At 35.5% G+C, this 27,844-nt stretch overlaps 1 protein-coding gene across 1 annotated transcript in view; it reads right to left on the reverse strand.

The window, feature by feature from the left end:
* LOC126974872 (mitogen-activated protein kinase 1) overlaps positions 1-27,844 on the reverse strand; it is an 87,371-nt gene that overhangs the window by 13,325 nt on the left and 46,202 nt on the right. Inside the window, exons 5-7 of the mRNA XM_050822567.1 lie at positions 24,871-24,987; positions 18,610-18,777; positions 12,096-12,284 (exon numbers count right to left, since the gene is read on the reverse strand). Of these exons, the coding sequence (XP_050678524.1) occupies positions 12,096-12,284; positions 18,610-18,777; positions 24,871-24,987 (474 nt within the window). The remainder of the gene's footprint in view (positions 1-12,095; positions 12,285-18,609; positions 18,778-24,870; positions 24,988-27,844) is intronic.

Consider the following 27,844-nt stretch of genomic DNA (forward strand, 5'->3'; position numbering starts at 1 on the left):
AATACACTAACACTTACATTCATAAATTAACACATACACACTTTATTATCTCTTACTCAAAATATATTTCTTTTTTAACTCGCACCCAACTTCACAAATCAGACATTAAACAATATTGTTACCACACCCATTCTACTTTTAAAAGAAACATCAAAATTATTCCGTTTCGAACATCAAGCAAATGTTACCTTAAGTATCCGTACAATTTAGCTTATCTTAACTTACTTACATTACTGTCCATATTATACATATATAATTTTTCTATATTTTGGTACTTATTGCACACGCAAGGGCGCTAATACAATAGAAATACTATACCAAAATGTGCGTGGCTTACGCACTAAAACAAATGAATTTAGACAAAACATACTTAACCACGATTATGACATAATTTTAATAACAGGCTGACTAACGGTATCTATGATAGTGAGATCTGTGACAATAGATATGACATTTTACGTTGTGACCGAAACCAGGGAACATCTACTAAAAAAATGGGAGGGGGAGTCCTACTATGTGCTTCTAAGAAGATGCATGTCCAACATCAACGCGAGTGGGCCTGTCCTGGCGTCGAATCCTTGTGGGCAACTATACCAGCTGAAACTCTCAAAATTTCGGGGAACCGCAACATCCATATCGGATTAGTATATGCACCACCTGACTCACAGTTACCTGTAAGACTCGAATCAATCTATTCTCGACTCGCAGAAGTTTTGGCAACCCATCCCAATGACTATTTCATTTTATGTGGCGATTTTAACTTACCAAATGTCACGTGGACTGACTCCGGACCTACACTGCAAAAACGTGGCCCAGTGGAATTGCAAAATGCTTTTGTAAATATTTTAGATATTTGTAACCTCTCTGGCTTGAAACAACAAAACACTATCTCGAACAGTAAACGAAACAGCTTAGATCTATTATTTAGCAACATTGACTTTGAAGTTCACCACTGCCTTACTCCCCTCGTTACAGAAGATGTATATCATCCATGTCTAGAATTTAATCTCTCGAACTCACTAATTCGTAATATTCGTCAGAAACCCGTCAATAGGCCCAATTTCTATAATGGGGACTATACCAAAATTAATGAATACTTATCACAAATCAATTGGCACGAATTACTAGTAGCTGATTCAATTAATGAAACAATTAGACTTTTTTATTCCATTCTAAACGAAACAATAAATAAATTTATACCAGTTAAAGTTAAACATAAAACTAATTTCCCTGTGTGGTATTCTAAGTCTCTAATTCATATAGTGCAAGAGAAGCTTCAAAAGCATAGACAATGGAAAAAAGATAAAAACCCTCGTGATTACGACGAGTTTGTTATGCTCAGGGCTCGCCAAAAACTCGTACAGAGCAGGTGTTACAAAAACTACACTGAGCGTATGCAATGCTTCATTCGTAAAGATCCTAAATTTCTCTTCTCTTATACTAAATCCCTTAGAAACAGCGAACAAGGATACCCCACTAAGCTTACACTTGGTAATAGTACTTACACAGGTGAAACTTCAGTTTGTAATGGATTCAGTCAATACTTTGAGAGCATCTTTGTAAAACCAGCAAACTCGTACGATGAACCAAGTTCTCTAAACTTGAATCATAATGAAACCATTTGCAAAATTACTATAAGTGTATATGAGGTTCGTAAATTGCTTAAAGCTTTAAAAACTAATAAGGGAGCTGGTAGTGATGGAATCCCACCGATTTTTTTAAATAAGTGTGCTAACAATTTAGCCTTACCGCTATCCATAATATTTAATCTCTCCATTAACGTCTTCAGTAGTTTCCCTGATGTGTGGAAAGAAGCACTTATAGTACCGTTACATAAAAGCGAATCAAGAGCCCAAATAGAGAATTACCGGCCCATATCGATTCTGAACGCAATGAGTAAGTTATTCGAAACAGTTGTCTATAGATACATATGCCCCATTATAACTAGATCTATTCCCTACGAGCAGCACGGATTTTTGAAGAACCGTTCTACCGTTACAAATTTAGCTGTTTTTACGGATTACGTAGTACAGAGCATGGACGAGAAATATCAAGTGGATGTGATCTACACGGATTTCGAAAAAGCATTTGACCGAGTAGATCACGTAATTCTACTGCAAAAACTAAGCGTGCTAGGCGTAAATGGGAGCTTACTTCGGTGGTTTACTTCATACATTAAGAACCGTATGCAAGCAGTTGCGACGGGTAGTGCTAGAAGTAACTTTGTAATAATACCCTCAGGAGTACCACAGGGGTCCATCCTAGGTCCGCTTTTATATAACGCTTACCTATTTGATATTGGAAGTTGCTTCCACCTTGCACAGTATTTAATGTTCGCTGACGACACGAAAATATTTGTCAAAATACGTTCACTTGACGATTGTCATAAACTACAACATGACCTAAATGCATTGACAGAATACTACGCAAGGAACATAATTATAGTTAATGTTAAAAAGTGCCATCATATTACTCTGACTCGTAAAAAAAATATAATTGAATTTAACTTCAAAATTAATGGCACATGTATACCCAGAGTGACTGCGGTTAGAGACCTGGGCATCCAAATCGATGCTAAGTTTTCAATGAATGAGCACGTTGATAATGTAGCAAATAGAGCTTTCAAACAACTAGGTTTCATAAAACGAGTGACCCGTTCCTTCAGTAATCTGGAATGTATAAAGGCACTTTACTTTGCGTACGTCCGGAGTATTCTTGAATACGCATGTAATGTCTGGACACCCCAATATATTATACATATCGAAAGGCTTGAAACCATACAGAAACAGTTTATTAAATACTTAACTTTTAAAGATTTTAAAGAATTCAGCAGTTATGAGGAAGCGTGTTCTCACTATGGTATCGACACACTGGAACAAAGAAGGAATCAAAGTGACATGTTACTTCTGCAAGCAATTTTGAGTGGCTCCATCGACTGTCCTAGTCTACTGTCAGCCTTTTCATTAAACGCTCAATCTTTAAGATCGCGTCACACGCGCCTTTTACATGTTCCAAAACCTAATACAAATTATGCCCAAAATTCCATAATTCCGCGTCTGTCACGAATTTATAATAAACAGTACGCTGAGTTTGACGTATTTCACTTATCAAAAATTAAGTTAAAAACAGAAATAATAAAACATCATCGTAAAAAATAATAATAATAGGTAACGCAACACACACGCACACACACACACCACACACGCATACACACACCACACACGCACACACACACACAGACACGCGCGCGCTATTGTAATCTTTTATTTTATTTGTTAGTATATATAGTACATTTTTAAGTCTATTCTGTTAATATATGATTTCTTTTTATAATTTAAAATTTATGTAATCCTTAGTGGCTTTATGTAAAACCTAGGTTAATTTTGTAAAAATAATTGTTGTGTACGCTGTTGATTACTTTAATAAATAAATAAATAAATTATTATGTGCTTGTAAGAATTTGCAAATCTTGCATCAACACGATTGGGTTTGCCCTGGCGTCGAGTATGTATGGGCGACCATACCAGCAGAAACTCTTCACATTCAAGGAAGACGCAATGTCCACATTGGCTTAATTTATGCACCACCAGACAACCTCCTACCTGCTCGCATCAATTCCATCTCAACCTGTCTTGCTGAAATAATTTCTCTATATCCTGATGACTACATACTCCTTACCGGTGACTTTAATCTGCCTAACATTACATGGTCAGAGTCCGGGCCAGCTATTCAGAGCAGAGGTTCAGTAGAACTACAAAATGCATTTTTGAATTTCTACGACATATGCAATTTGGCAGGCCTGAAACAGCAGAATACAATTTGTAATTGCAAACAAAATACGTTGGACCTCTTGTTTAGTAACATCGATTTTGAAGTTCACCACTGCTCCTTGCCAAGAGACAAGAGTCTCTGAAGATAAATACCATCCATGCCTTTAATTCGATCTGTCTTACCTGCTAATTAGTAATACACAGCGTAAACCTACTAAAGGCCCAAATTTTTTTAAAGGTGATTACACTACAATAAACGATACTTTGTCCTCAATTAAGTGGGACGAAATTCTATCAGCGGATTCAATTAACGACATTACCGATATTTTTTACGCTTGCTTAAAAGAATCTATAGACAACTACATCCCAGTTAAAGTTAAGTCCAAATCTAAACTCCCTGTATGGTACTAAAAATCTCTGATTCACATAGTAAAGGAAAAGCTTAAAAAACATAGACATTGGAAGAAAACTAACAATCCTCGCGACAATGATGAATTTGTGATACTCAGGTCAAGCCAAAAAATTGTTCAAAAGAAGTGCTTTAAAGATTATACAGAGCGCATGCAAGATTATATTCGTAAATATCCTAAAGTCGTTTACTCCTACATAAAATCACTGAAAAATAATAACAATGGGTATCCTGTAAGACTCACGTTGGGACAATCTACTTATTCCGATGAAATCTCAGTATGCAATGGCTGTGTAGTGTATTCGTAACACCAGCACATTCAAACGGTACGTCAAGTTTCACAAACATTACACAAAACAAAGCGATATGCAATATTAGTATCCGAGAAGATGAAACTCTCAAATTGCTAAAGTCATTGGATACAAATAAGGGAGCCGGTAGCGATGGCACTCCCTCAATTTTTCTTCATAAATGTGCTTCTTCCTTGGCTACGCCCCTTTCCATAATCTTTAATCTATCCCTTAACGTTTTCTGCGCTTTCCCAGATAAATGGAAAGAAGCTTTAATAGTTCCCATTCATAAAAGTGGATCAAAAACTAAAATTGAGAACTACCGGCCAATATCAATCCTTTATGGGATAAGCAAACTATTTGAGACAGTTATCTGCAAACGCATTACCCCAACAATTGCTAGGACTATCCCCTTCGAACAACATGGTTTTATGAAGGATCGTTCAACCGTGACTAACTTGGCAGTATTCACCAATTACGTATTAAAGGATGAGAGGTATCAGGTGGATATGACCTACACAGACTTTGAAAAAGCATTTGATCGCTTGGATCACATAATATTACTCCAGAAGTTAAATGCACTCGGAATTTGTAGGAATCTGCACAGATGGTTCACCTCATATGTCACGAATCGTATGCAGGCTGTTATGACGGGTAGCGCCAGAAGCGACTTCGTGTCAATACCATCAGGTGTGCCACAAGGCTCTATCCTAGGCCCGCTTTTGTATAATGCCTATTTATTCGACATAGGAAGCTGCTTTACTCACAGCCAATATTTAATGTTTGCAGATGACAAAAAAATCTTCCTCAAAATACGTGACCACGATGACTGTTACAAGTTGCAAACAGACCTGAATGCTTTGTCTGAATATTATACTAATAATAGGATTTTCGTTAACATTAAAAAATGCCACTACATAACATTGACACGTAAAGTAAAATCCATACTTTTCGATTATAAGATAAACGGCGTATCAATATCTAAAGTGAGCTCCGTTAGACACTTGGGAGTCAAAATTGATACTAAGCTTTCTATGAACGACCAGGTTAATATAGTAGCAGATAAAGCATATAAGCAGCTGAGATTCATCAAGCGCGTGACAAGTAATTTCAGCAACATAGAGCACATAAAAATTCTGTACTTCAGTTATGTTCGCAGTGCACTTGATTGAGTATGCAAGTAACATCTGGTCACCTTACTATATCATATACACACAAAGGATTGAATCCATACAAAAGCAATTCCTAAAGTATCTAGCGTTCAAGAAGTTTAAAAACTTTTCATGCTATGAAGAAGCTTGTAAGCACTACGAAATTGACACTTTAGAGAATTGAAGAAAGCTAAGCGATATGATGCTATTGCAAGCAATTCTAAATGGTAAAATTGATTGTCCCTGCTTATTAGCGAGTTTTTCATTGAACGTCCCATCATTTAGAACTCCTCACACGTACCTTCTGGCTGTACCAAAAGCTAACACCAACTACACAAAAGCTAACACATACACACAAAACTCTCTTCTGCAACGTCTAGCTCTCACCTACAATAAAGCTTATTTTAATTTAGATACGTTTTGCTTGTCCAAAGCACAGCTTAAAAAAAGAAATATACATCGACTGCAATGATTATCTAAACACACACGCACACACACTCCTGTAACCTTATTTTGTAAAGTTTACCTTCTAAGTAGCTTATTATAGTAATTGTAAATATTTTGTTATCTTATTCTGGCTTGTTTAAATCATAAAATGTTACTTCTTTTGTTTAATACCTATATACTGTAATCAGTTTTGGCCTTATTTTTCTTCTTTATAGCATAATTATATTGTATATAAATTGTGACGCTGTAGATTACATGCAAATAAATAAATAAATAAAAAGAATGTGGCTGTCTGTTGAAACTTTTTGCGCATGAAGGGATCGAAAAAAGAAACAAAGAGTGTTGTTATGAAATTCAGTACAACATTACAACACTCGTTTGGATGATGTAATGGTTATTAGGACATTGTGTGTTTTAATGTTGGCAATAAGCTAACTGTTTCAGAATCTTTAATAGAAGATTTAAAGCATGGGTGTAGATAAAAGCATATACATCGCCCCACAAAAGTCATACTAAATTGTCTTAGCCGAGTAGTAGGCCTTATAAGTTTATGTCTGTTCCTGGTGTCAACATTATGGATGACAGTTTCTAGCAAATTCACTTATGTGCCTATACAACATACATTACATTATCAAGAATATATTGAGAAGCAACAGTCAAGATGTTAATTTCTTTGATGATGAGTAGATTGTCACGCACACTAAAGTATTAAACCTTGCCTATTTTCATCGGTTGTCTATCTAGACGTATAAATTATCTAAGCTTACTCCTTAACACAAATACAATAAATTAACTACACAGGTATCAGACATATAACAACAAAATGTCTCTCAATGAAAAGAATTATAGGTCAGAGCTCTCGTGAGCACAAAAGCAAGAACAGTCTTAAGCAATTCACTTTGAGAGCAGGATTATCTATGTTTGTGCTCGAGTTAGGCGACAAGCTCATTGAAGTATTCTTAGCAGACGAAAGACGGCAAACATCTCGCGAGATGAATACCTCGTGACGTCATCGCGGGGTGAGCGACATCACCCCGAGATGTAGTCTTTAACTAGTCTGTTACGATTCAGCAGGAATAACCTAATATTAAATTAAATTGCCCCACATTATTACATTGCATAGTAAAACTGAATTTGTAACCAAAATTTATGAACGATGCGGGACTCAAACCCGCGATCTCTTAGGTGATCTTAGAAGCGAGGCATATATCACTTTAAAAATAACACATTGTTTAGTAAATCTGATATTACATTTCACCACAATCGACTGTTAGGCTGAGACCAATAGAGCGTACTTTTTTTTTATATTAAATGGCTCTGTCGACTGAATTTCGACGATTCGGCCAACGTCAAGGTGGAGAGATTTTTTATTTTAATTGAGCTGATTGAGGTATATAAAGAGCTGATTAATAGGAAATGATCGTTTGATATAGCTGTGGTTTTTTTGTGAACTGAAGAATAGGCAACAAGAGTTAGTACGGTTAGTAATAAACACCCATAAGATTAACTACCCTGTTAGTATCTAATCTAAGTTTAAATGTATGTGTGTAATGTATGTGTGAATGTAAGTGGGATTATGTGCCTAATAGAAGCGTAGAACGTATGGAGGATAGAAATTACAATTTAATATTATTGCGGGAAATAAATTTGTAAAGAATCTTTATGAAACGGGAATGGCATAAAGTAAGACTTTATGCCATTCCCGTTTCATAAAAGAGGGTGTTGATGGGGCGAGGGATAGGTATATATTCGGTAGAAGGTCATATAAAGGAACTGACAATTTAGGGTAATAGAAAAAAATATGTTCAAGAGTACCTTCCTCAAGGCCACATTCACATATAGAATGGTCCCTTACCCGGATCTTGGCCAAAAATACTGGGGAACAGACAAATCCCAAGCGAAGTTGTATGTTGACAGAAGTGAAAAGTTTATTTTGTTTTTTTTTTTTGAGGAAAGAACCAGGGCTTAGAGGGGATAAAGGGTTGGATAGAACCATAGAATTACCTTTAGTTTGTTTTGTGGTTTGCTATAAAGCATTCCATGAATCAACCAGAAGGATTTAGACATAGCTCGTAGCGTCTCGAGGAAAACAGTAATTAAATTGTAATGTACCAGACTGAATCGCGTCTTTAGCCGACGAGTCTGCAATTTCATTCAAATTCAAATATTTTTATTCAAAATAGCATTTAAAATCATTTATTGAACGTCAAAAACTACCACCCATTCAAAAGAGACTACCTCAGACCTGAGAAGAATGGGCGCAAGGAACTCAGCGGGCTTTTTTTTATATAAAATATGGATTACAATGTGATATCGTACAATAAACATTTATAATTAAAGAACCTGAGGGTGTTCGCTTTATTCCCAGTCCGTGGTTTCCCACACAAACGTTTTTTAATAATTCTTTAAAATGTCGTAACACATTTGTTTTGTACATTTTCTGGGATCATATTGTAGAAGCATATACATCGCCCAACAAAAGACTTACTAACTCGACCCAACCGAGTAGTAGGTATAACAAGTTTATGTTTGTTCCTCGTGTTAACATTATGAATGTCACAGTTTCTAGAAAATTCCTCAATGTGCTTATGAACATACAGAGCATTATCAAAAATGTTTCGAGAAGCAACAGTCAAAATGTTTATTTCTTTAAATTTTTCTCTTAATGATTCTTTAGGACCTAGGTTATAAATCGCGCGAATAGCCCGTAATCTTTTGCAGCACAAAGATGGTATTAATATTGGCCGCACTGCCCCATAACAATATACAATAGGACATAATACTATGAAAATAACTTAAGTATACTAGTCGCGCCGTATCTATGTCAGTTAACCGTGTAATTTACTTAATCGCATATGCAGAACTAAGCCTATTCGCCAATCCTTCAATATGGGGGCCACATTGCAATTTGGAATCAAGAGTAATGCCAAGAAATACAGCAGATTCCACTGGGTTTACCACCTCTCCATTTAATAAAATATTCGCATCTACATTTTTGACATTTGGCGCGGTAAATATAAAATATTTGGTTTTATGACTATTTAACAATAAGTTATTGGCGCTAAACCAGTACACGATGTCAGATAGAGCATTGTTTACTTCGTCATATAAAACTAGGCATCGTTTCACTTTGAATATAAGTGAAGTGTCATCCGCAAACAATACCACCTTGTGTTTTTTTTCTACAAGGTTAGGTAGCCATTGCCAGTTATCCCTAGATGGCTAGGTATCCAAAAGCTAATGCAACTTCAATTCCCATTATATTGTGACATCTGTACAGGGATGCCTTTGTTCTAAAATTAATTGTGAAGTTGTTTGAAGATTTAAAAGGATTTTTTGTTAGGTCCATCAAGCAGCTTAATGAGTCAGACAGCATTAAAGCCTTGTTGATCTTATATTATTCAACATATTATGACACCGCCTCTGACAGGGCAATTGATTCGCCAGTAAAGATGAAATTCTGCGGGGGACTTTTGTAATTTAAAATTATATGGAACTTAGGGATCCACACTGCAGATCCTACCCAGCTATTGTTAGAGCGTACTTATATTTAAATTACGTAAAACGTAGCTTTCATTCATTTTCATAGTCATTTGAAAGCTGAAATTATGCTGAGGTTAGGTTAAGACAGCCCAATGCAACCATAGAGGATGTAAATACTACGTAATAAGTGGCGGGACTTCCCAAGTCAAAATTGAAATTGAGTTTGGTATGAAACGTGCAGTGATTTGACATAAATTTTAAATAGTAGTAATTAGAGTATCGCGATTGGCCCCGGAGTATATTCCGGCTAAGTTTGAAGGCGAACAGTTGTTTATAACGTAGTAGATTTCGGCAATATAATTATAGCCTTCATCTGTCAATCTGTCAATGACTACACGTTTCATGCAATCGAGTGAATCGCTTTTTTCTAAGAGAGTTTCGCTAGCCTGAATGTAACAGTCGAGTTGGTCTAAGAAAGTTTTTCTAGCCTGAATGTAACAGTCGAGTTCGTCTAAGAGAGTTTCGCTAGCCTGAATGTAAAAGTCAAGTTCGTCTAAGAGTTTCGCTAGCCGGAATGTAACAGTCAAGTTCATCTAAGAGAGTTTCGCTAGCCGGAATGTAACAGTCAAGTTCGACTAAGAGAGTTTCGCTAGCCTGAATGTAACAGTCAAGTTCGTCTAAGAGAGTTTCGCTAGCCTGAATGTAACAGTCAAGTTCGTCTAAGAGAGTTTCGCTAGCCTGAATGTAACAGTCAAGTTCGTCTAAGAGAGTTTCGCTAGCCTGAATGTAACAGTCAAGTTCGTCTAAGAGTTTCGCTAGCCTGAATGTAACAGTCAAGTTCGTCTAAGAGTTTCGCTAGCCTGAATGTAACAGTCAAGTTCGTCTAAGAGAGTTTCGCTAGCCTGAATGTAACAGTCAAGTTCGTCTAAGAGTTTCGCTAGCCTGAATGTAACAGTCAAGTTCGTCTAAGAGAGTTTCGCTAGCCTGAATGTAACAGTCAAGTTCGTCTAAGAGAGTTTCGCTAGCCTGAATGTAACAGTCAAGTTCGTCTAAGAGAGTTTCGCTAGCCTGAATGTAACAGTCAAGTTCGCGTTTTATCACACTCAGCCAAGTTTTACGTCAGTAAAGTGTGAGCAAAGCAAAACTAAATACGCTCTATAGATCTCAGCTTTATAATTTATGGAAATAAATGGCGAAGCAGTGAATTCAATTGGGGTTAGGAGGAATTATCGGCCCTTTTTAACGAGAAAAAGTGCGAGATGTAAGATTAATGACGTTCTACACATAATAGACAAATCAGGTTGTACAAAAACAAAGCCGAAATATGGAACATGCCACAAATTACACCATAATAAGCAACGACTGCTTTATCTACATATACTTTGCCGCATTTACTATAGTTGTTGAATATATTCTTGTTCAAAAAGCAGCAATGTCAAACATTATTCAGTTCAGGTTTGATACGGACAGTGACAGTTGACGACTAATGAGAAAAGTGTGCGTACATTGCCTTTAAGCACAATTTTGCCGTTCCGCTATCATACTGCTAATGATATGTCCTTATATGTGTATACAGCGTCATTGCGATAAGATGTATAAGTCTCCCAGTAGCAACTAGCTACGGCACCCTTCAAGCCGAAACACAATAATACTTAGACATTATTGCTTCACGACCGAAAAAAGCGCACCCGTGGTACCCACCTGAATCAAAAAAGTACTCTCTCCACTTGGTAAACAAAGCTGTAATTATTCTTGTATCCAGCTGGATACAAGAATAATTACAGCTTAGGTAATTTATACAGCTAGATAGATCCTCTTGCTGTTAGGCAAAGCATGACAACAGGCCAGGTTTATTAATTTATGACAGCTACGTCATACACTCGCAATACGTATGTCACTTTGTTTTTAGTGTGCATGCGTTGTTGAAAATATGACAATAGGGGCTACTAGTTAGCATTATTTTTTTCGTCATGTTCACAGCTGTCACAGTCTATCTAGTCATACAAATTATCTAACGGCCGTTTTCAATAACCTATCTATCCTTAGTTTAACTTACTAGAGGGAGACAAATCTATCCTTTTACGCTTACTTACATTTCAATAACCTATCGACAGATAGCATTGGACTATAACTAATAATATAACTATATTGAACAAAACTATGAATCGATAAGATCTTGTCATCAAACGGTGATGGCAATATATCCCGTAACTAGAGATACGTTATTGAAAACGGCTATAAGAGCTTTCGTTTCGTGTCGCATTAAAAAAACACATTCTTGTTTAATAATACATTCTCAGTACATTGGCGGAGGATTAGAACTGATCCATTTTCAGGCATAGCCCTGATACGACAGGTACCAAACAGGTACGACCAATTTGCATTAAGAGTGACGACAAAATGTTAATTATGATAAGATATTACCATCGGCAATTTTTAATTATTAATTTTTATTTAATTTTTGAGTAACATACGTTGTATTGGGTATATACCTTTCTATAAAGACTATTATTATTATTATTATAATAGATGATGCAAGTGGTACCTCATCGTGCGGGTCGTAGTACTGCTCGAGGTAGGGGTGGGCCAGGGCCTCCTCGACCGTGATGCGCTTGTGAGGGTTGAACGTCAGCATCTTGTCCAGCAGGTCGAGAGCGCGAGGCTCCGCGTTCGGGAACAGCCGCACCCAGGGCACGCGCGGCTTGTACGGGAGCGACTCCAGGTATCCGCGCGCCTGACACAAGTAACAACATCAAACAACCTGCTTCTAATACTAAATAAAGGTGATATTGTCATTTAAAGTTACAAGAGAATTCAAAATAACACCATATTTTTGTTATAAGAGCGTTTTTTTTTGTGCCTTGGACTTTTTATGCTGTCCTATCAATGGCTGTTTTACGCCTTTAATTATTTTTTTACACATGTTTACGTGAAATTTTTTTTTTTGTATGAATAAACATGACTTATTATTTTACTGTTTTTATAATTGTTACATATATTTATATAGAAATAATTAATTATTTAAATTGAAAATACCCTTTTTTAAGGGTGTCTTACGACACGTGGCATTCAGAAAACATAAAAAAACGTTGTGGTTCTTAAGGAGCACTGTACTTTTTTTTAAAGCAAGTATGCATGTGATCTCATTGCATTGATTTTAAGCTCTATTTCTATACTGCATTTGCGTGAAGACATTTTAGAAAACACCCATAAATATTTTATAGAAATTACGTTATTACACAAATCAAATTTGAAAACAAAATTTTATGAACGATGCGGGACTCGATTCATCGATGAACCCACAACCTGACAGTTGAACAAAGCATGCAAGGTTTTTTCAATGATACGTCGCTCGAACGGTTGGCACAGTTGAAAGTGCGGTCGCACGGAATGCGAGATGGCGGGGTTCGAGTCCGGCATCTATCATACAATTTTGTTTTCAAATTTTATTTGTGTAATTAACCCCAGAAGTGAGGGTTATCACTTTAAAAACATAACAAATTAAATGACGTTATATGTGTTTTTTTTTATTTCTAATAGCGCAATCCCCGCTCGCTGATAGACACGAAAGTTACGTTTGCAAACTAACGACTGTTCCTCATTGAGGTAATAATACGTACCTACTAGAGAAGACGTCTCACCTAGAAGCATAAAGGCATAAAAGGCATTTAATTCCTCAAAATTGATTCCTTTAGAATTCTTTTGATGTAATTTCTAATATACTAGATACTATTCCGCTTCGGAAATAAATGAAGTTCTAAGAGAGAAGAAGCGGCGCAAGAAACTGTCCCAGCTTTCGTTTTTTGCGCTCTTTTTAATGAAATCTATATATATATTTCTTGTGTGCGTGTGTCATATATTATTTATTTATTATTATTTTATTTTATTATTTTAATATTTTTGTCACTGAACTCCTCCTAGACGGCTGGACAGATTCTAATGAAACTTTCTGTGTGTATTCAGGTGGATTCGAGAATAGTTTAGATTCACAATGGAACTACCTCCTAAACGGCTGGACCTATTTTGATGATTTTTTTTTGTGTTGCAGTGAATTTGAGATTGGTGTGTGTCTTGAGGTGGATTTGAGAATGGTTTTGATTCACAATTGAACTACCTCCTAAACGGCTGGACCGATTTTGATGATTTTTTTGTGTGTTCCAGTGAATTTGAGATTGGTGTGTGTCTTGAGGTGGATTTGAGATTGGTTTAGATTCTCAATTCCGTCGATATAATATAATTATCCTGCTCATGTGTATTTAAATGGACTCCTCCCAACGGATGGACCGATTTTTCAAATTTAAGACGTGTGTCCGAAATTTCCGACAGGACAACGTCTGTTGGGTCCACTAGTCTATATATATAAAAATGAATTGCTGTTCGTTAATCTCGCTAAAACTCGAGAACGGCTGGACCGATTTGGCTGATTTTGGTCTTGAATTATTTGTGGAAGTCCAGAGGAGGTTTAAAAGGTGAATAATTAGGAAAATGCTGCTTAATTAAAAAAAAAACAATAAATTTGTTTTTCCTTTGATGTGTCCATACATAATTTCTATGAGAGAATTTACTGACGCACGGTTTGACAGTTCTGCTCTCGATGCCGATTGTGCCGTAAAGCACTATACCAAATTAAAGAGTTCAATACAAGATTTACGAGACTTGATCCCCGACAACTAAGCATTTATTTATCTATTCCTAAAAAATAATGGTCATATTGTATGTATCCTTTTGAAGTTACAAGAAATTTAAATATAACACCAAATTATTGTAATAAGTATGTTAAGAAACTTTTATGTTGTGTTTTTTTTAAAATTTCTTATTCTTTTCTTACTTTTTTAGCAGAAAAAAAGAAAAAAAATCCTCTTTTATAATAATTAATACTGAGGTTTGTCATCTGACATTGAGTCTTTTATGTGACATTGTTACAATGTTAACGTCGATAGAATTATTTATTACTTAATTTATCTGCACTCATCACTTTTACTCTATCTAAACTTATCCCAAATCTAACAGTCTACAGTGCGCGCCATATTGCATAATGGAAAATTTTCCCATTACGTATTATTTATGCAAAATAATTTAGTGCAACTAATCCCTGCTCGTTGGTTATGTGACGGGCCGCCATTTTAGTGACGTCAGATGCACACACAAAAGTACTGTTTGCAGACTTACGAATGACCACCATTGAGGTACATATGTAATACAGTATGTATTACATATCGCGTAGCAACGCTTCGACGTATATGACGAGAGTTGTCAAACGTCATATCGTGCAGCAACGTACATGACGAGAGTTGTCAAACTTCAACACATTGATAATTTCAACAGCACCGTCAGCAATACTAGTAGTTTTAGCGTAAAAGTGTTTACTTTAGACGCTGTAGACCCGGGTTCGATACACCTACCACCAGTTTATGGAATTTTTGGGTTTTGTAAAGTTAATGGAAATTTCTAATAAGTTCAGGATCAAATAAACAGAAAAAAAGGGATGGAAAATGTGTAAGCAGGATAAAAATAGTTAAAAGAATTTTCTAGTACAATTTAAATTTAAAGATGGAATGGGAGAATCATTTTGAAAATAGAACAGATCCGGGGGTATATAAGCCGTACTAAGCGTGGTCTACGGCAGTTCTAGTTCTGATTCGAAAGTGTAAAGAAGAAGAAGTAGTGAAAAGTGGAAGTGTTCCAAGAAGCAGAACATAGAAGAGACTTAGTGTTCAGTGCGGTGTGACGCGTTGAAGGTACCGCCGCCCACAAGAGGAACAGCGGCAGACCGGCGAAGTGAAAGTTCAGAAAAAGTGAACGCAAATAAAGACTCGTTCCTATAAGCGGAGTATTATTTCCAATCCCTGACCCACTCTCGTATCAATACTTAAGCAGACGTTTCACCTAAATTGTTTGCAACGCGAGTTGTGGCCAGCTGCAGTTGACTAAGTTAATCTATGCTTAGCGTAATTTGTAGCAATAACACGCATTTGAGCGTTGGTTCTTTTTTTTATTAAAAGCCATCGCTCTAACTGGCTCTAACCAAGCTCAAAACTTAAAGTCAAGGCGTAACCTTTTACCACTATGTTCAACATGTTTTTCTTAAAACTTAAATATTATTCTGTCGATTTCTCTGGTGAATACATATTATCATGGTGACAACTGGCAACTTAAACATAAGCATTGTGAATGTAATTCATCATCAAGTTGCGCCCTGTTCGGAATAGCTTCTCAAATGGAAATACATATTATATCGTCAATGCTTTACGTCACGCATATGTTAAAATGGCAAGGCTACGTCCTGTTTCACAGCGCGAAGGTGACAGTTTACAGACGCCGTAAAACACTATAACGTATTAGGGAGCTACAGACAAAATCTACAAGACATGAGTAATTTTATGATACCCCGACAAATAAGCATTTCAAATATATATAATATATGTATATGCTTTTACAACAAGATCCCAGAAAATGTTCAAAACAAAAGTATTACGATATTCAAAAGAATTGTTAAAAAGCGTTTTTGTGGTAAAGATTACTATAACATAAATTACTTAATGATTCCACAGATTGGGAAAAAAGCTACCGCCCTCAGGCTTAAATAATAAGTTTAATTGTACAATATTACTTTGTAAACATATTTTTTCATGATAAAAAAAGCCCGCTGAGTTTGTTGCGCACATTCCTCTCAGGTCTGATGCATTCTTTTTGGAATAGGTGGTTTTTGACTTTCAATAAGTGATGACACAACCTATTTTGGATAGAAATATTTGAATTTGAATTTATAAATCACAAATTCAGTAGTGGAAAGAAATCTGTAGGTTATTATCGGCAAGCAGCTTGAGATCTTATTATGACAGTATGTGTTTCTCAAGGTTCTAGGTCTCAAAAATCAAGCAGTGACCAGGATTCGTAGACCAGTTAACAGGTTATATTCTATGTTTATATTGGACATTAATTAAATAGGGTACAGAAGACGAACTATGCATATTAAATTCAAATCACCTCTCAATACAGACACGTTTCACGACAACAATTAGTCAAAATTGGTCGTGTTGTTAGTTGGGTGGGAGTTGAAGTAGAATAACACATGAAGGGTGGAGCGCTCGAAACTCATCAAACTTTTCAAACAAACACAAAGCTAATAAACCGTCGCACGACTGCGTGGAACTGAACTGAATCGACAATCAGAGCCAGCGATTTGGTTACGGTTGACCACAACCACGTCGTATTCGAAAACAACACAGCTCTATTTTTGTAAACAGAGTTGGTTACAAACAAATTTATAACTCGTAAAATGTAAATGCGTTATTTGGCAATTTGAAAGGGTTATTGACGTTAAAGGTAAAAACATAATATGTAATCCAAGAAACTCAACAAGAATTTAGCAAAACCCTGAATTTGATATTAATATCGTAAAATTTAAATCCAATTCGGTGCTAAGTTTTTTTTTCGATAATATTGAAATTTTATGCAAGAAAATACATAACAATGTTAAAATGAACTATGGCGAAATAAACGGTTAAATCAGTGTTTTATAATAAAACATAAGATTTTTTCAAGTACCGTAATTTAGACATTTAATCGAATAAATATTTTATAGTAATGTTTTATTTTTTTTTCATTCTAGAGAATTATTTTCATGCACCAAATAGCCAATTGTTGAATAGTTACATCTTGGAAAGGTATTTTTTTTTAATATAAGAGGAAGACAAATGAGAGTCACCTGATGCATAGAAATAACATTCTCCTTAAATACTAGAGGACAATCACAGTGCTGCCGGCCTTTTAGGCCAAAAGGACAGCACAATTGTATGTGCTTATTTTTAAGGTACCCCCAAGTAGTTTGTAGTATGTGACAGAGAGTTCCTCGAAAGCCGAACTGAATGTTTGAACTGTACTTCCGGCATAGAGCCATGACACCGAGGGATGGTTGGCGGTGTAATGTAAAATAGTTTGCTAAGAGCAAATTGTACAGTGTAACATATGTACACAATTTTCAACAATAACATCTAATACGTTACTAAAAGTTAGTTGTGAAAATTTAACACGGTTCGACTTGAGAATTAATATACAATGTAAATGTTCTTCCAACAACAATAATATGAGTGTTTTCCTAACGTTGCTATAAGCTATAAGGCGTCGATTGTAAAACAGCGTTTTCAGTTTGGGTCGGAATCGTGCCTTGAATATATAAAATCCTAACGATTCCCTACACGCTTGTTTTAACATTCATTTAGTTGATTATTTTGGGCCGTCCATAGAAGCTCAATATGTTTTCAATTCCATTCGACTGGATATTCGATAAGTACGACGCGAACTTTCTTAACTCGAGTAACGTTTAACTTAGACACTTATGTGAAAATTATTTATAAATACTCCGAAATTATATTCACTCGGTACATTGTTGGTAAGATATTTCATGCATGAATATAATTTGATATGGCCATTCAATAACAGGCAAACATTTAAGTAGCGACAACATTAAACGCGAAAAAACTTATTTATAGTAATTTCAAGTTATAAATTGTAACATACTTTATTACTATGTAGCTGTTGCCAGGTTTTTATTTACAGCTTTGAGATCAATAATTCTAATAATATTATGTATATATAATGAATAAATTCATCAGTGGGAGGCTCCTTTACACAGGATGCCGACTAGATTATGGGTACCACAACGGGGCCTATTTCTGCCGTGAAGCAGTGATGTGTAAGCATTACTGTGTTTCGGTCTGAAGGCCGCCGTAGGTAGTGAAATTACTGGGCAAATGAGACTTAACATCAAATATCTCTGATACTTAAATGAGACTTACCAAAAAATAGGTTACGAGCGAGGTTGTAGTGCCGCTCATATATTTGGGGTTTTTCAAGAATCCTGAGCGGCACTGCATTGTAATGGGTAGGGTGTATCAAATACCATCAGCTGAACGTCCTGCTCACCTCGTCCCTTATTTTCATATAAAAAAGAGGATAGTTATTAAAATTGGGTAATTCTTGAAACCTTCTAGAAAGTTCTTGTAAGTTCTAAAATTATAATTGCCACTCTACTTTTCTACAAATAAAAGAAGACTTACCTTTTCGTTGATAATGCAATCTAAGTCCTCTTGGGTCGGTGATCCGAGTACTCCAAGAATATGGTTGAGTTGGTCCAGGTAATGCTTCCCAGGGAATATGGGCCGGTTTGATAGCATCTCTGCCAGGATGCAACCGACTGACCAGATGTCAATCGATTTTGTATAGCCCTGTACCATAAAAAAAATGTATTAAGGCTGCATTTAGTGTTCGATAGACGGTCAGCTCTGACGTCGGTCAAGCGTAGCTCAGTTCAGTTCAACGCTCATGAATTGCTACGCGCGTACAGCTACGCCGCGCTTACAAGAATCGTAGGTCGAGCACCGCGTCAGTCCGGCGTATGTCGATCCGTTTTTGCTGACAGCTGAGCACTAAACGCAAAATGGTCAGCGTGTACGGATGGATACGCACTACGATCGAACGACACGAGCGCTGATCGTCGATCGCGAACTAAATGCAACCTAAAAATTCAAACTCAAAAGATATTCATTCATATAATTCAAAAATGAATGCCAAAGCTATACGAGGGCCATTCGAATAAGGAGTAATATTTTTGGATCCATCGAAGTAGATATTGGCTGATAAGCTGGAATATTGGCTTACTTATGAGATTGCATTGGGTTAGATTTAAAAAAAAGTAAAAAATGTGAAAAATAACAATAGCTTTTCTTTTTTCGTTATACCTAAGTGACGCTAATTTCTAAGTTTATTGAATTCAGAAAATAGAGACAATAAGAAAAGTGCTAATTAATACATTCTCTGTTTTATTCTAGGTAATATGTTAAAAGCGCTTTTAATCCTTAAGCCACATTGTAGTTAAAATAATAAAATCTAAGTTTTATCATAAAGAAAATAGTATAGTAATAATAGGTTCTTTACTGAGACCGTCTAAGAGTTATCATTGCATATAAAATCATAATACTTAAAAATTTATATACATTGACGCAGATACTATCTTGGCACAACTCCTCGAAACCAGTCACAACTCTTAAAAGTTTTGTGTCAGCAACACACATCAAAAAGCATAACAGCGTTGTCTAGATTGACTGGAAACTTTTATCAAGTACATTTTAGCTTCAAGAACTTGCGAAATTAACAAACGTCGATAAGAGCAAATTGCTCTTCACGACATTTATATTAGAGAACAGTGCTTTTAACTTTATATATTTGTACGTTTACGTGACTATGTAAAGGTAATCATTGCTTTTGATATTCATTTTATGGGTTTTTATTTTATTTCTTTGCACAGCACTACTATTAGGTTATCGTCATAGTTACTCCTTACATAAGCTATCTGTAAGTCCCATCGTAAATTTTTATTTGTACACCGAATGGAATGAAACAAACACTAAATATTACAAAGAGCTAGACAAAATTGTTAATAAAAAACAAAGTCCAAAGGTTAAGACAAACGCACAAACCAAAAAAAACAACAACACAGAAAAACCGACAAAGAGACAAAATTTATATAGCTATTTTACTGTAGTGGGTAAAGTTAAAGAACATGTGTATAATTATTATTTTTTAGATAAAATATTTAATGAGCGAACTATAGGCGAGATTGCGATTTTATGAAATTAAAAAAAAACATATTATTATATAAAGCTATTGAGCCAGTCCTAATACTTTGACACTGTACATTAATCTAATCTAAAGTATCAAAAACAAAACACATAAACATAGCTATTATAAAAATGTTAACTTCTATTTGAAACCGTAATTACAGTGAAAATAAAATGCGAGGAATTAAACACTTCTTCCATCTACGACACAACAGCGATTCCTGTAACTATTGCGCAGTAATTAAACGTAGCCGAAAATAATATAACATTTTGCGGCGTTAAATTGTTCTACACAAACAGTTCTGCTTATTTTAAAGCACTAAATACATTGTGTATGTAATTTGAACGCCGCTGGTAAATATTAATTATATTATATTAAACGAAGAATGCGAAATTGTTCCCGGTATTCAAGCAATTTAACGAGAACCATAGAGCCGCAATTAATGCCACAATTTACATGAACTTAATACAAGAATACATTACAATAAAATGAATATTTCAATGGACATTCTGAAAACTCTTTCCAACCGTCTCTCAAGGTTCAATTGTTTCGATTGCGGGCTGCACCTAACACAACCTAAAAAAAATCAACAAAGGATACGAAAGTTCTAGTTTTGACGGACTTCTAGCCAGTCCTATATGACCTAGATTCCAACATCATTAGCTCCAAAATCGTAAAATAATGTGTACTAGTACTCCACCTTCTAGGTAAATCTAATAGGGTCACGCTATGGTACCAGGATAAAACAGAGTCAAAGACAATGAAATAGCTGGCACGCCAACTAAAAAAGGTGCACAAAATCTAAACCACTTTGTGTGGTCAAAACATGAGCTACATAAACTGGACCCGGAATCAATGCAATTAGTAGTACAAAGGGAATAAGGGACAAAAACATTCAAAACCAATGTTGAAAGGCTTTCTTAAATTTTTAATGTAATTTTCACGATAATTGATTGACGAAGGTCGAGTAACATTGTGTGTTGGATCCTAAAAAACAGATTTATTTATTTATTAAGGAAACAAACAGATACATCACTATAGTACAAAATTAAGTTAAATAAATATACAAATTACAATATTGGATATATCCTAGAATAGTTTCACTAAGAACACAAAAGAATATAATTTTACAGACATGACAACAGAACGAGGCATTAGGCGAATACACAGTATTATATAAATCGAGACACAGACAGAGATAAATGATGAATAAAGATACAAGGTTTAAGGTAAGGACAGTATTTGTTGTTTTAACTTAGTCTTAAATACAGCAGTAGAGGAGTACGAAAACAGGTCGACATTAATGTGAGAATCCAATGATGAATACATTCTGTGAAAAGGCGCGCGAAACCCAATATTATTATTGATGTAAAGAAATGCTTGCTGCACCATAAAATTTACATTTCAACCACTTTGAATTTAAATTAAACAAAACAATCACTTTTGAGTAATGCCTGAAATAAAATTATATTATTATATTATATGCAGTAGTCTCCAATTTAAAAGTGTTTTTTTTTTCATTTATGCAATCTATATATGTAACATCCCGTACTTACAAACAAGAACATACTTTTAATTATTGCACTTTCAAATGTGATGAATGATACGGCAAAATTTAATTTTCGAATTAGAATTCCGATGTAGGTTAGTCGCACCAGAATCAATATTGAGTTTCGAATCTCCTTCCTAATCCTTTAAGCCAAAACAATATTTTTGGTGTCGAGAATACGTGACCAAATTTTCCAATAACTTTTATCACAGATAGAGCAATACTGTCGAGGGTCACTCTACGAGCAGGGGTGTTAACTGAGGCTCGACTGTCCTTTGTTTTAGATTAACAATTTCAACATTGATATATGTTACGGAATACATTATAGCCCATTATAAAAGATCGATATCACTGTTAGCTGTAGATTATTAATGTACGCCTTTGGGCTGCAACTATTAAATAAATCAAACCTCTTAGTGAAAACGGTTTCACTTATAAAGTATGTCCTATTATTTGTATGTGCGTCTTATTTATAGGTTTGAACACACCTGACTTAAAACCTATCAATATTTTAATAATGTTAAAGGTATATATTAGGTTTGCATAAGAGGTGTATTAAAATAAATCTTTATTAAGTTATTGTAATACTTTGAGTTTTTGAAGTCGGTTCTTTTAAACGTAGTCGTTTCTTACGTCAAGTACGAAATATGAATAAATTAATATTTAAAAAATATGTAGAGAGAAAAAGAACAAACGTTGTTCTGTAGATAATAAAAAAATACTGTTTTATAGGAATTTGCTAATAATATTTCAAAACATTAAGAATTTTTTCGTAAAATATGCTCCCTGTTGTTATAATGAAATTGTTTCACAGCAGAACTAAATGCATAAACCGTGCGTCAATAAATTCTCTCACAGATAATATGTCCATACGAGGGCGGCACTGAAAATTTCGGGAATCAAGGAAGTGACACAACATTGCTATTTAAAAATGTATTTATTCCTTTTCGAAGTATTCTCCGCGAAATTTGACACACTTTTCCATACGATGGAACAAATCATTGAGGCAACCATTCCATTCGGAAGTTGGGGTCTCCAAAATGGCCGTTTTGTAGGCGTCCACAGCTTCTTCAGGTGATGAAAATCTCTGACCACGCAATTTATTCTTTATTTTAGGGAAAGTATAGAAAACATTAGGGCTTAGGTCGGGGCTGTACGGCGGATGGTCTAATAATTCTATGTTTTCTTGCTCTAAAAACTCTTTTGCTCTCGCGCGGTGTGAGAACTCGCATTGTCGTGATGGAGGATGATGCGGCGGTTTCAGATCTCTTTACGGAGTTCAGAAACGACCTGTGGCAAACAAATGCTAGCATACCATTCTGCATTAACCGTTATTCGTCCCTCAAGAGGAATAGTCGCAATATGGCCGGTTTTGGAGACAAACCTGGCCACCATTTTTTTTGCAACACTCCGTGAACGATCAGTTTTTGTTGGCTTTAACTCATTTTCGAACACTCAAACTCGTGACTGGTTTTTTGTTTCGGGTTCGTACGCGTATATCCAGGATTCGTCACCCGATACGATGTTGTATACAGCATTTGAGGATCCTGCGTGGCATCTTTCGAGAGTTCTGACGCACCAAGTAACGCGAGCCGCTTTTTACTCTTCACAGAGTAAATGCGGTATTCATCGGAAAAACAACTTTTTTACACCTAATTGTTCATGCAAGATTATTTGAATTTGACTCATGCCAATGTCTAAAGTTGCCTGAATGTCGCGGTATGTCACATGTCGATCTTCCTCAATCAGTTTACGCACAGCATCAACGTTTTCTTTGGTGACTGCAGTTTTTGGACGACCTTGACGGGGATCATCACTGAGCTTGACACGTCTGCTTTGAAATTCAGCAAACCAGCGATAAATTGTGGTTTTGGATGGGACTCCATCACCAAATGCAGAAATCATCCGGTCAACACACTGTTTTTGTGTTAAACCACTTCGAAAGTCACAATAAATCATCGCTCTAGAATTTTCTCGAGTCAATTCCATTTTCTCAACGACTAAACAAGTTTGAAAAGACCTTGTGACAAGACCGAGAATCTTTTTTTAAATAAATAAATGGTATTCGACTTTTAAAACCAAGGAGTTTTCAATTAAAAAGAATTTAATATGATAGGAACAGTGGAAATATTCCATTCCCGAGACTTTTAGTGCAGCCTATGTACAAAACAAATATTGGAAATAAAAATAATTACGGGTCCCACATCGAAATAAAAAGTATCCTATCTCTCAAGTTAAGTTTCCTATTTTTCCATTTAAATCCGTTTATTAGTTTAGGAGTCCATCGCGGACAAACAACGTGTCACGTAATTTTTATATATTAAGATATACACAGGAAATAGGAATTAGAGCAAAACGTGGATATGATTGGTACTTAGTGTCAACGATTTTGACATTATGAAAATAGCACCGCTGCTCATTATAATGCAGTACCCCTCAGGATTTTGAATGAACACAAGATGGCATGAAAAAAATTGCAAGTACTTTCAAGCTCAATAATTTCTCTGGATAAGGCGCCCTTCAAACAGAAAAATAAATAGCGCTTGTATAAATGATTTGAGTAACAATGTAAACGTGTTATTTTTGTGTTTTCGTTGAATGAACAAACAAATTTAGTCCCATCACCTTTGTTACGTATCTCTTCCGGGGCTAATACGTCACAACAGCTGACCAATCACAGCGCGTCATTTAATGGGACGAGGGTAGAAAAGAGCGGCTTCCGGCTCTTAATTCTTTATCATTGGATAATAAATTTTACGGAGATAAATAATTACTAATATTTCTATGTCAGTTTATTTTTGATCATAATACAAGCCTTAGAAATCAAGTTAAAGCAATATAAAATATTGGGTGGGTATCACTTTCCATATATTTTTGCGTAACGCAAAAGACTTTAACTCTTTTGTTGCTCGAGTCCCGACAGAACCTGTATGTGAAGCTGTTCCCGAAGAGGGTAGTGTTCTGTGAGTATCGCGGACGTCGCCGACCGCCAAAAATTAAACCGCGCCTCACATCGCCGCGAAGATGTGACGTAGATTTAACTTATGTAAATATGTATGTTAGACTATATGGTATTTTTATGTTATGGGCCTTGTAGCCTGAATGAAATAATTTATTATTATTATTTTTGGCTATCGTCTTATGTACTAACCTTAGAGTTGAGCATGATCTCCGGCGCTCTGTACCAGCGTGTGGCGACGTACTCGGTGAGGAAGCCAGTGTGATCGTGGTCGGGATCTGCCACTCTCGCCAGACCGAAGTCACATATCTGCACACCAATTGTCTACATATAGCGTCTCATTATGTTTATCAAATATTTTTCTTCAAAAGTATATTAGTAGTTATAGTAGGAGGAGGTTTCTTTAATAACGAAGTGCAAACGAAACAACCAGCGGGAGGCTCCTTTGCACAGGATGCGGGCTAGATTATGGGTACCACAACGGCGCCTATTTCTGCCATGAAGCAGTAATATTTAAGCATTACTGTGTTTCGGTCTGAAGGGCGCCGTAGCTAGTGAAATTACTGGGCAAATGAGATTTAACATCTTATGTCTGAAGGTGACGAGCGCAATTGTAGTGCCGCTCAGAATTTTTGGGGCTTTTCAAGAATCCTGAACGGCACTGCATTGTAATAGACAGGGCGTATCAATTACCATCAGCTGAACGCCCTGCTCGTCTTTTCCCTTATTTTCATATAAAAAAAAAGAAACAATCAAACATATGGGTAAATTAAAAGTTCAAAAACTAAAACACATGCGTACGATCACTCTGGTGGAAGGCGAGAATCAAACCGGGAATAACGTGGTGAAAGTCAACGATTTTACTTATGAACCACCACCGACGCTGTTCAAATTTTTGAGTATTTCCCGAATGGGCCCTTGCACCAGCACATGTGAAACATGAAAATATTTTATACCGAAAGATATGCATGATATGATCGTTAATAAGGGAAATAATTGTGATATAATAAATATGCATTGTGACTTAGGTCAATAGAAGAAGACAGAGTGAGACTTAGCAATGCTTTAAGTTAGCAGACTATTATGAATAAGTGGGTTAAAGGCTACGTGATTTGTGAGCTGGCGACAGGCCGCGCCTTCGCTCGGTAATATCTGGCGCAGTACTTGTTTCACATAGAAAAGGAGATCGCAAAATATTTACGATCCAGCTGTGCCCCAAAATGACTGAACACATTATATAAAATCTATGTTATTTAATTAAAATTCAAATATATTTTTTCAAAATAGGATACGATATCATTTAGAGAACCTTAAAAACTACCACTCATTCTAAAAAGTGTGCCTCGCATATCAACTGTGGTAATTCTGCTTTCATGTTTTTTATGCCGTACCCAACTCTCACTTCTATATATCAATCAACGTGGGGACAAGCACTCCAGTATGAATAATAATTTATTGATATTCATCAATAAATTAATTTTGAGCATGAAATCAATTTCGCAATAGTTTCTGGGTAACACAAATATTTGAAGGGCATCGCCATTGGGCAGAGAGATGCTGAAAAAACATGGCGACAAATTTTAATTTTCAATAAAATATGCCCTTAGCTTATTTGTTTTATATTAATTGATAATTTAAGTTGTTATTGCTTGCGTTCACCAAGCGCACCAAAATAGCAGTCATTTTTGCACTGTAAATTATGCAACAAGAATTTAAAAAATCATATATATTCTCTTGTAAGCAAAAGCTAATATAACTTCTTTTCTAATTGTAATGCTGTTATCGCAAGTACAGGCCGCAAGTTTAGATTATTTTTTCCATTGACTAGGCTTATTAAATTTTAGAAGAAACGTTAGACTGGCGAGGCGGGTACTATCAATAGCGCTTTATAAAATATATTTGCCCATCATCCACTTTGATAAGTTTTCATTCGCGCCGCACCCTGATAATTAATTTGATACAACATTAACTTACTTAATTGAGGCATCATTAAGAATTTTATTGTTACAAATAGAAAAGTGATCGGAGCCAAACAAAACAAAACAAACAAACAGTTAAAGTCAACACAGTGAGTGTTGTCTCAACATTTAAAGCCTAAGGTTACATTTCGCCGAAAGGCACTGAACCGTTTCTTTTGTAATGAGTTATTTAATATTTAAACATTGTTTTATAGCGATGCATAATTTAATTAATATACCTTTGGGAACAATACAGACGAAAGTTACTCAGAAAGTGGAGGTATTCTGAATTCTTGTGCTTCAATACAATAAAAATGCCTTCAACCAACTTCAAAAATGAAAAAAAGTTAAAATCTCACAACTCCGCCGTTTATCGACCGATTTGAATAACTTATTCTTCGTTTGGAAGGATATACTCCCGAATAGGGTATATGCATGTAACTTATATTTAGTTGAAATAGTATTTTTTCTAATCTTTATTATTATTTATTTTATCTTAAACAGTTTTTTTTTTATTAAATTTTTGCTGAAAAATAAATATTAAATATACAAAAGTGCAATAAATACGCGCGAAATATAAAACATCGAAACGCAATGCTATTGGTTGAAGCGCGTGTGACGTCAGAGTCTATTCCAAGAATCTTTATTGTACTAATAAATGTATGGCCGGTTTTTTCCTTCGGTTATACTGCGAAAACTACTGAACCGATCAGAATAATTCTTGGACCATTAGATGCAGCGTGTTTCGGAGAAGATTATAGTTTATAATATGTTGGTGATTACTTATGGCGAACCTATTTTTTTTACCTAGAAATGCCTATAAATTATTTTATAAATCACAAAGTTTAATTAAGTTTAATAAATTTCACCACCATTATTATATAGGAGATTGAAACGCTTCCATACATTCCTGGGCCCAAGTGATAACAAGATGAAAGTAGCACCATTTAAAAGAAAACATTTAAATAATCCATAATTGAAAATTTGGCAAGATTTGTCAATCTAGGAGCTGAGTAATCAAATATATAAAATTGAGGTTATGTCTTAAACTATATGTTGACAGCTCATCTATTCTAGGTTTATTAAACGCCTAGCTGCTAAGGATTTATCACATACTTATATTAGATGGGTACCAACCTTGTTTATTGTTTTAGATACCTACCTATCTACGCATACCTATCTACTACTGTAACGACATTTTTTTGCAT

This window comes from Leptidea sinapis, chromosome 34 (genome assembly GCF_905404315.1).
Source record: "Leptidea sinapis chromosome 34, ilLepSina1.1, whole genome shotgun sequence".
In the NCBI taxonomy this organism is placed as follows: domain Eukaryota; kingdom Metazoa; phylum Arthropoda; class Insecta; order Lepidoptera; family Pieridae; genus Leptidea; species Leptidea sinapis.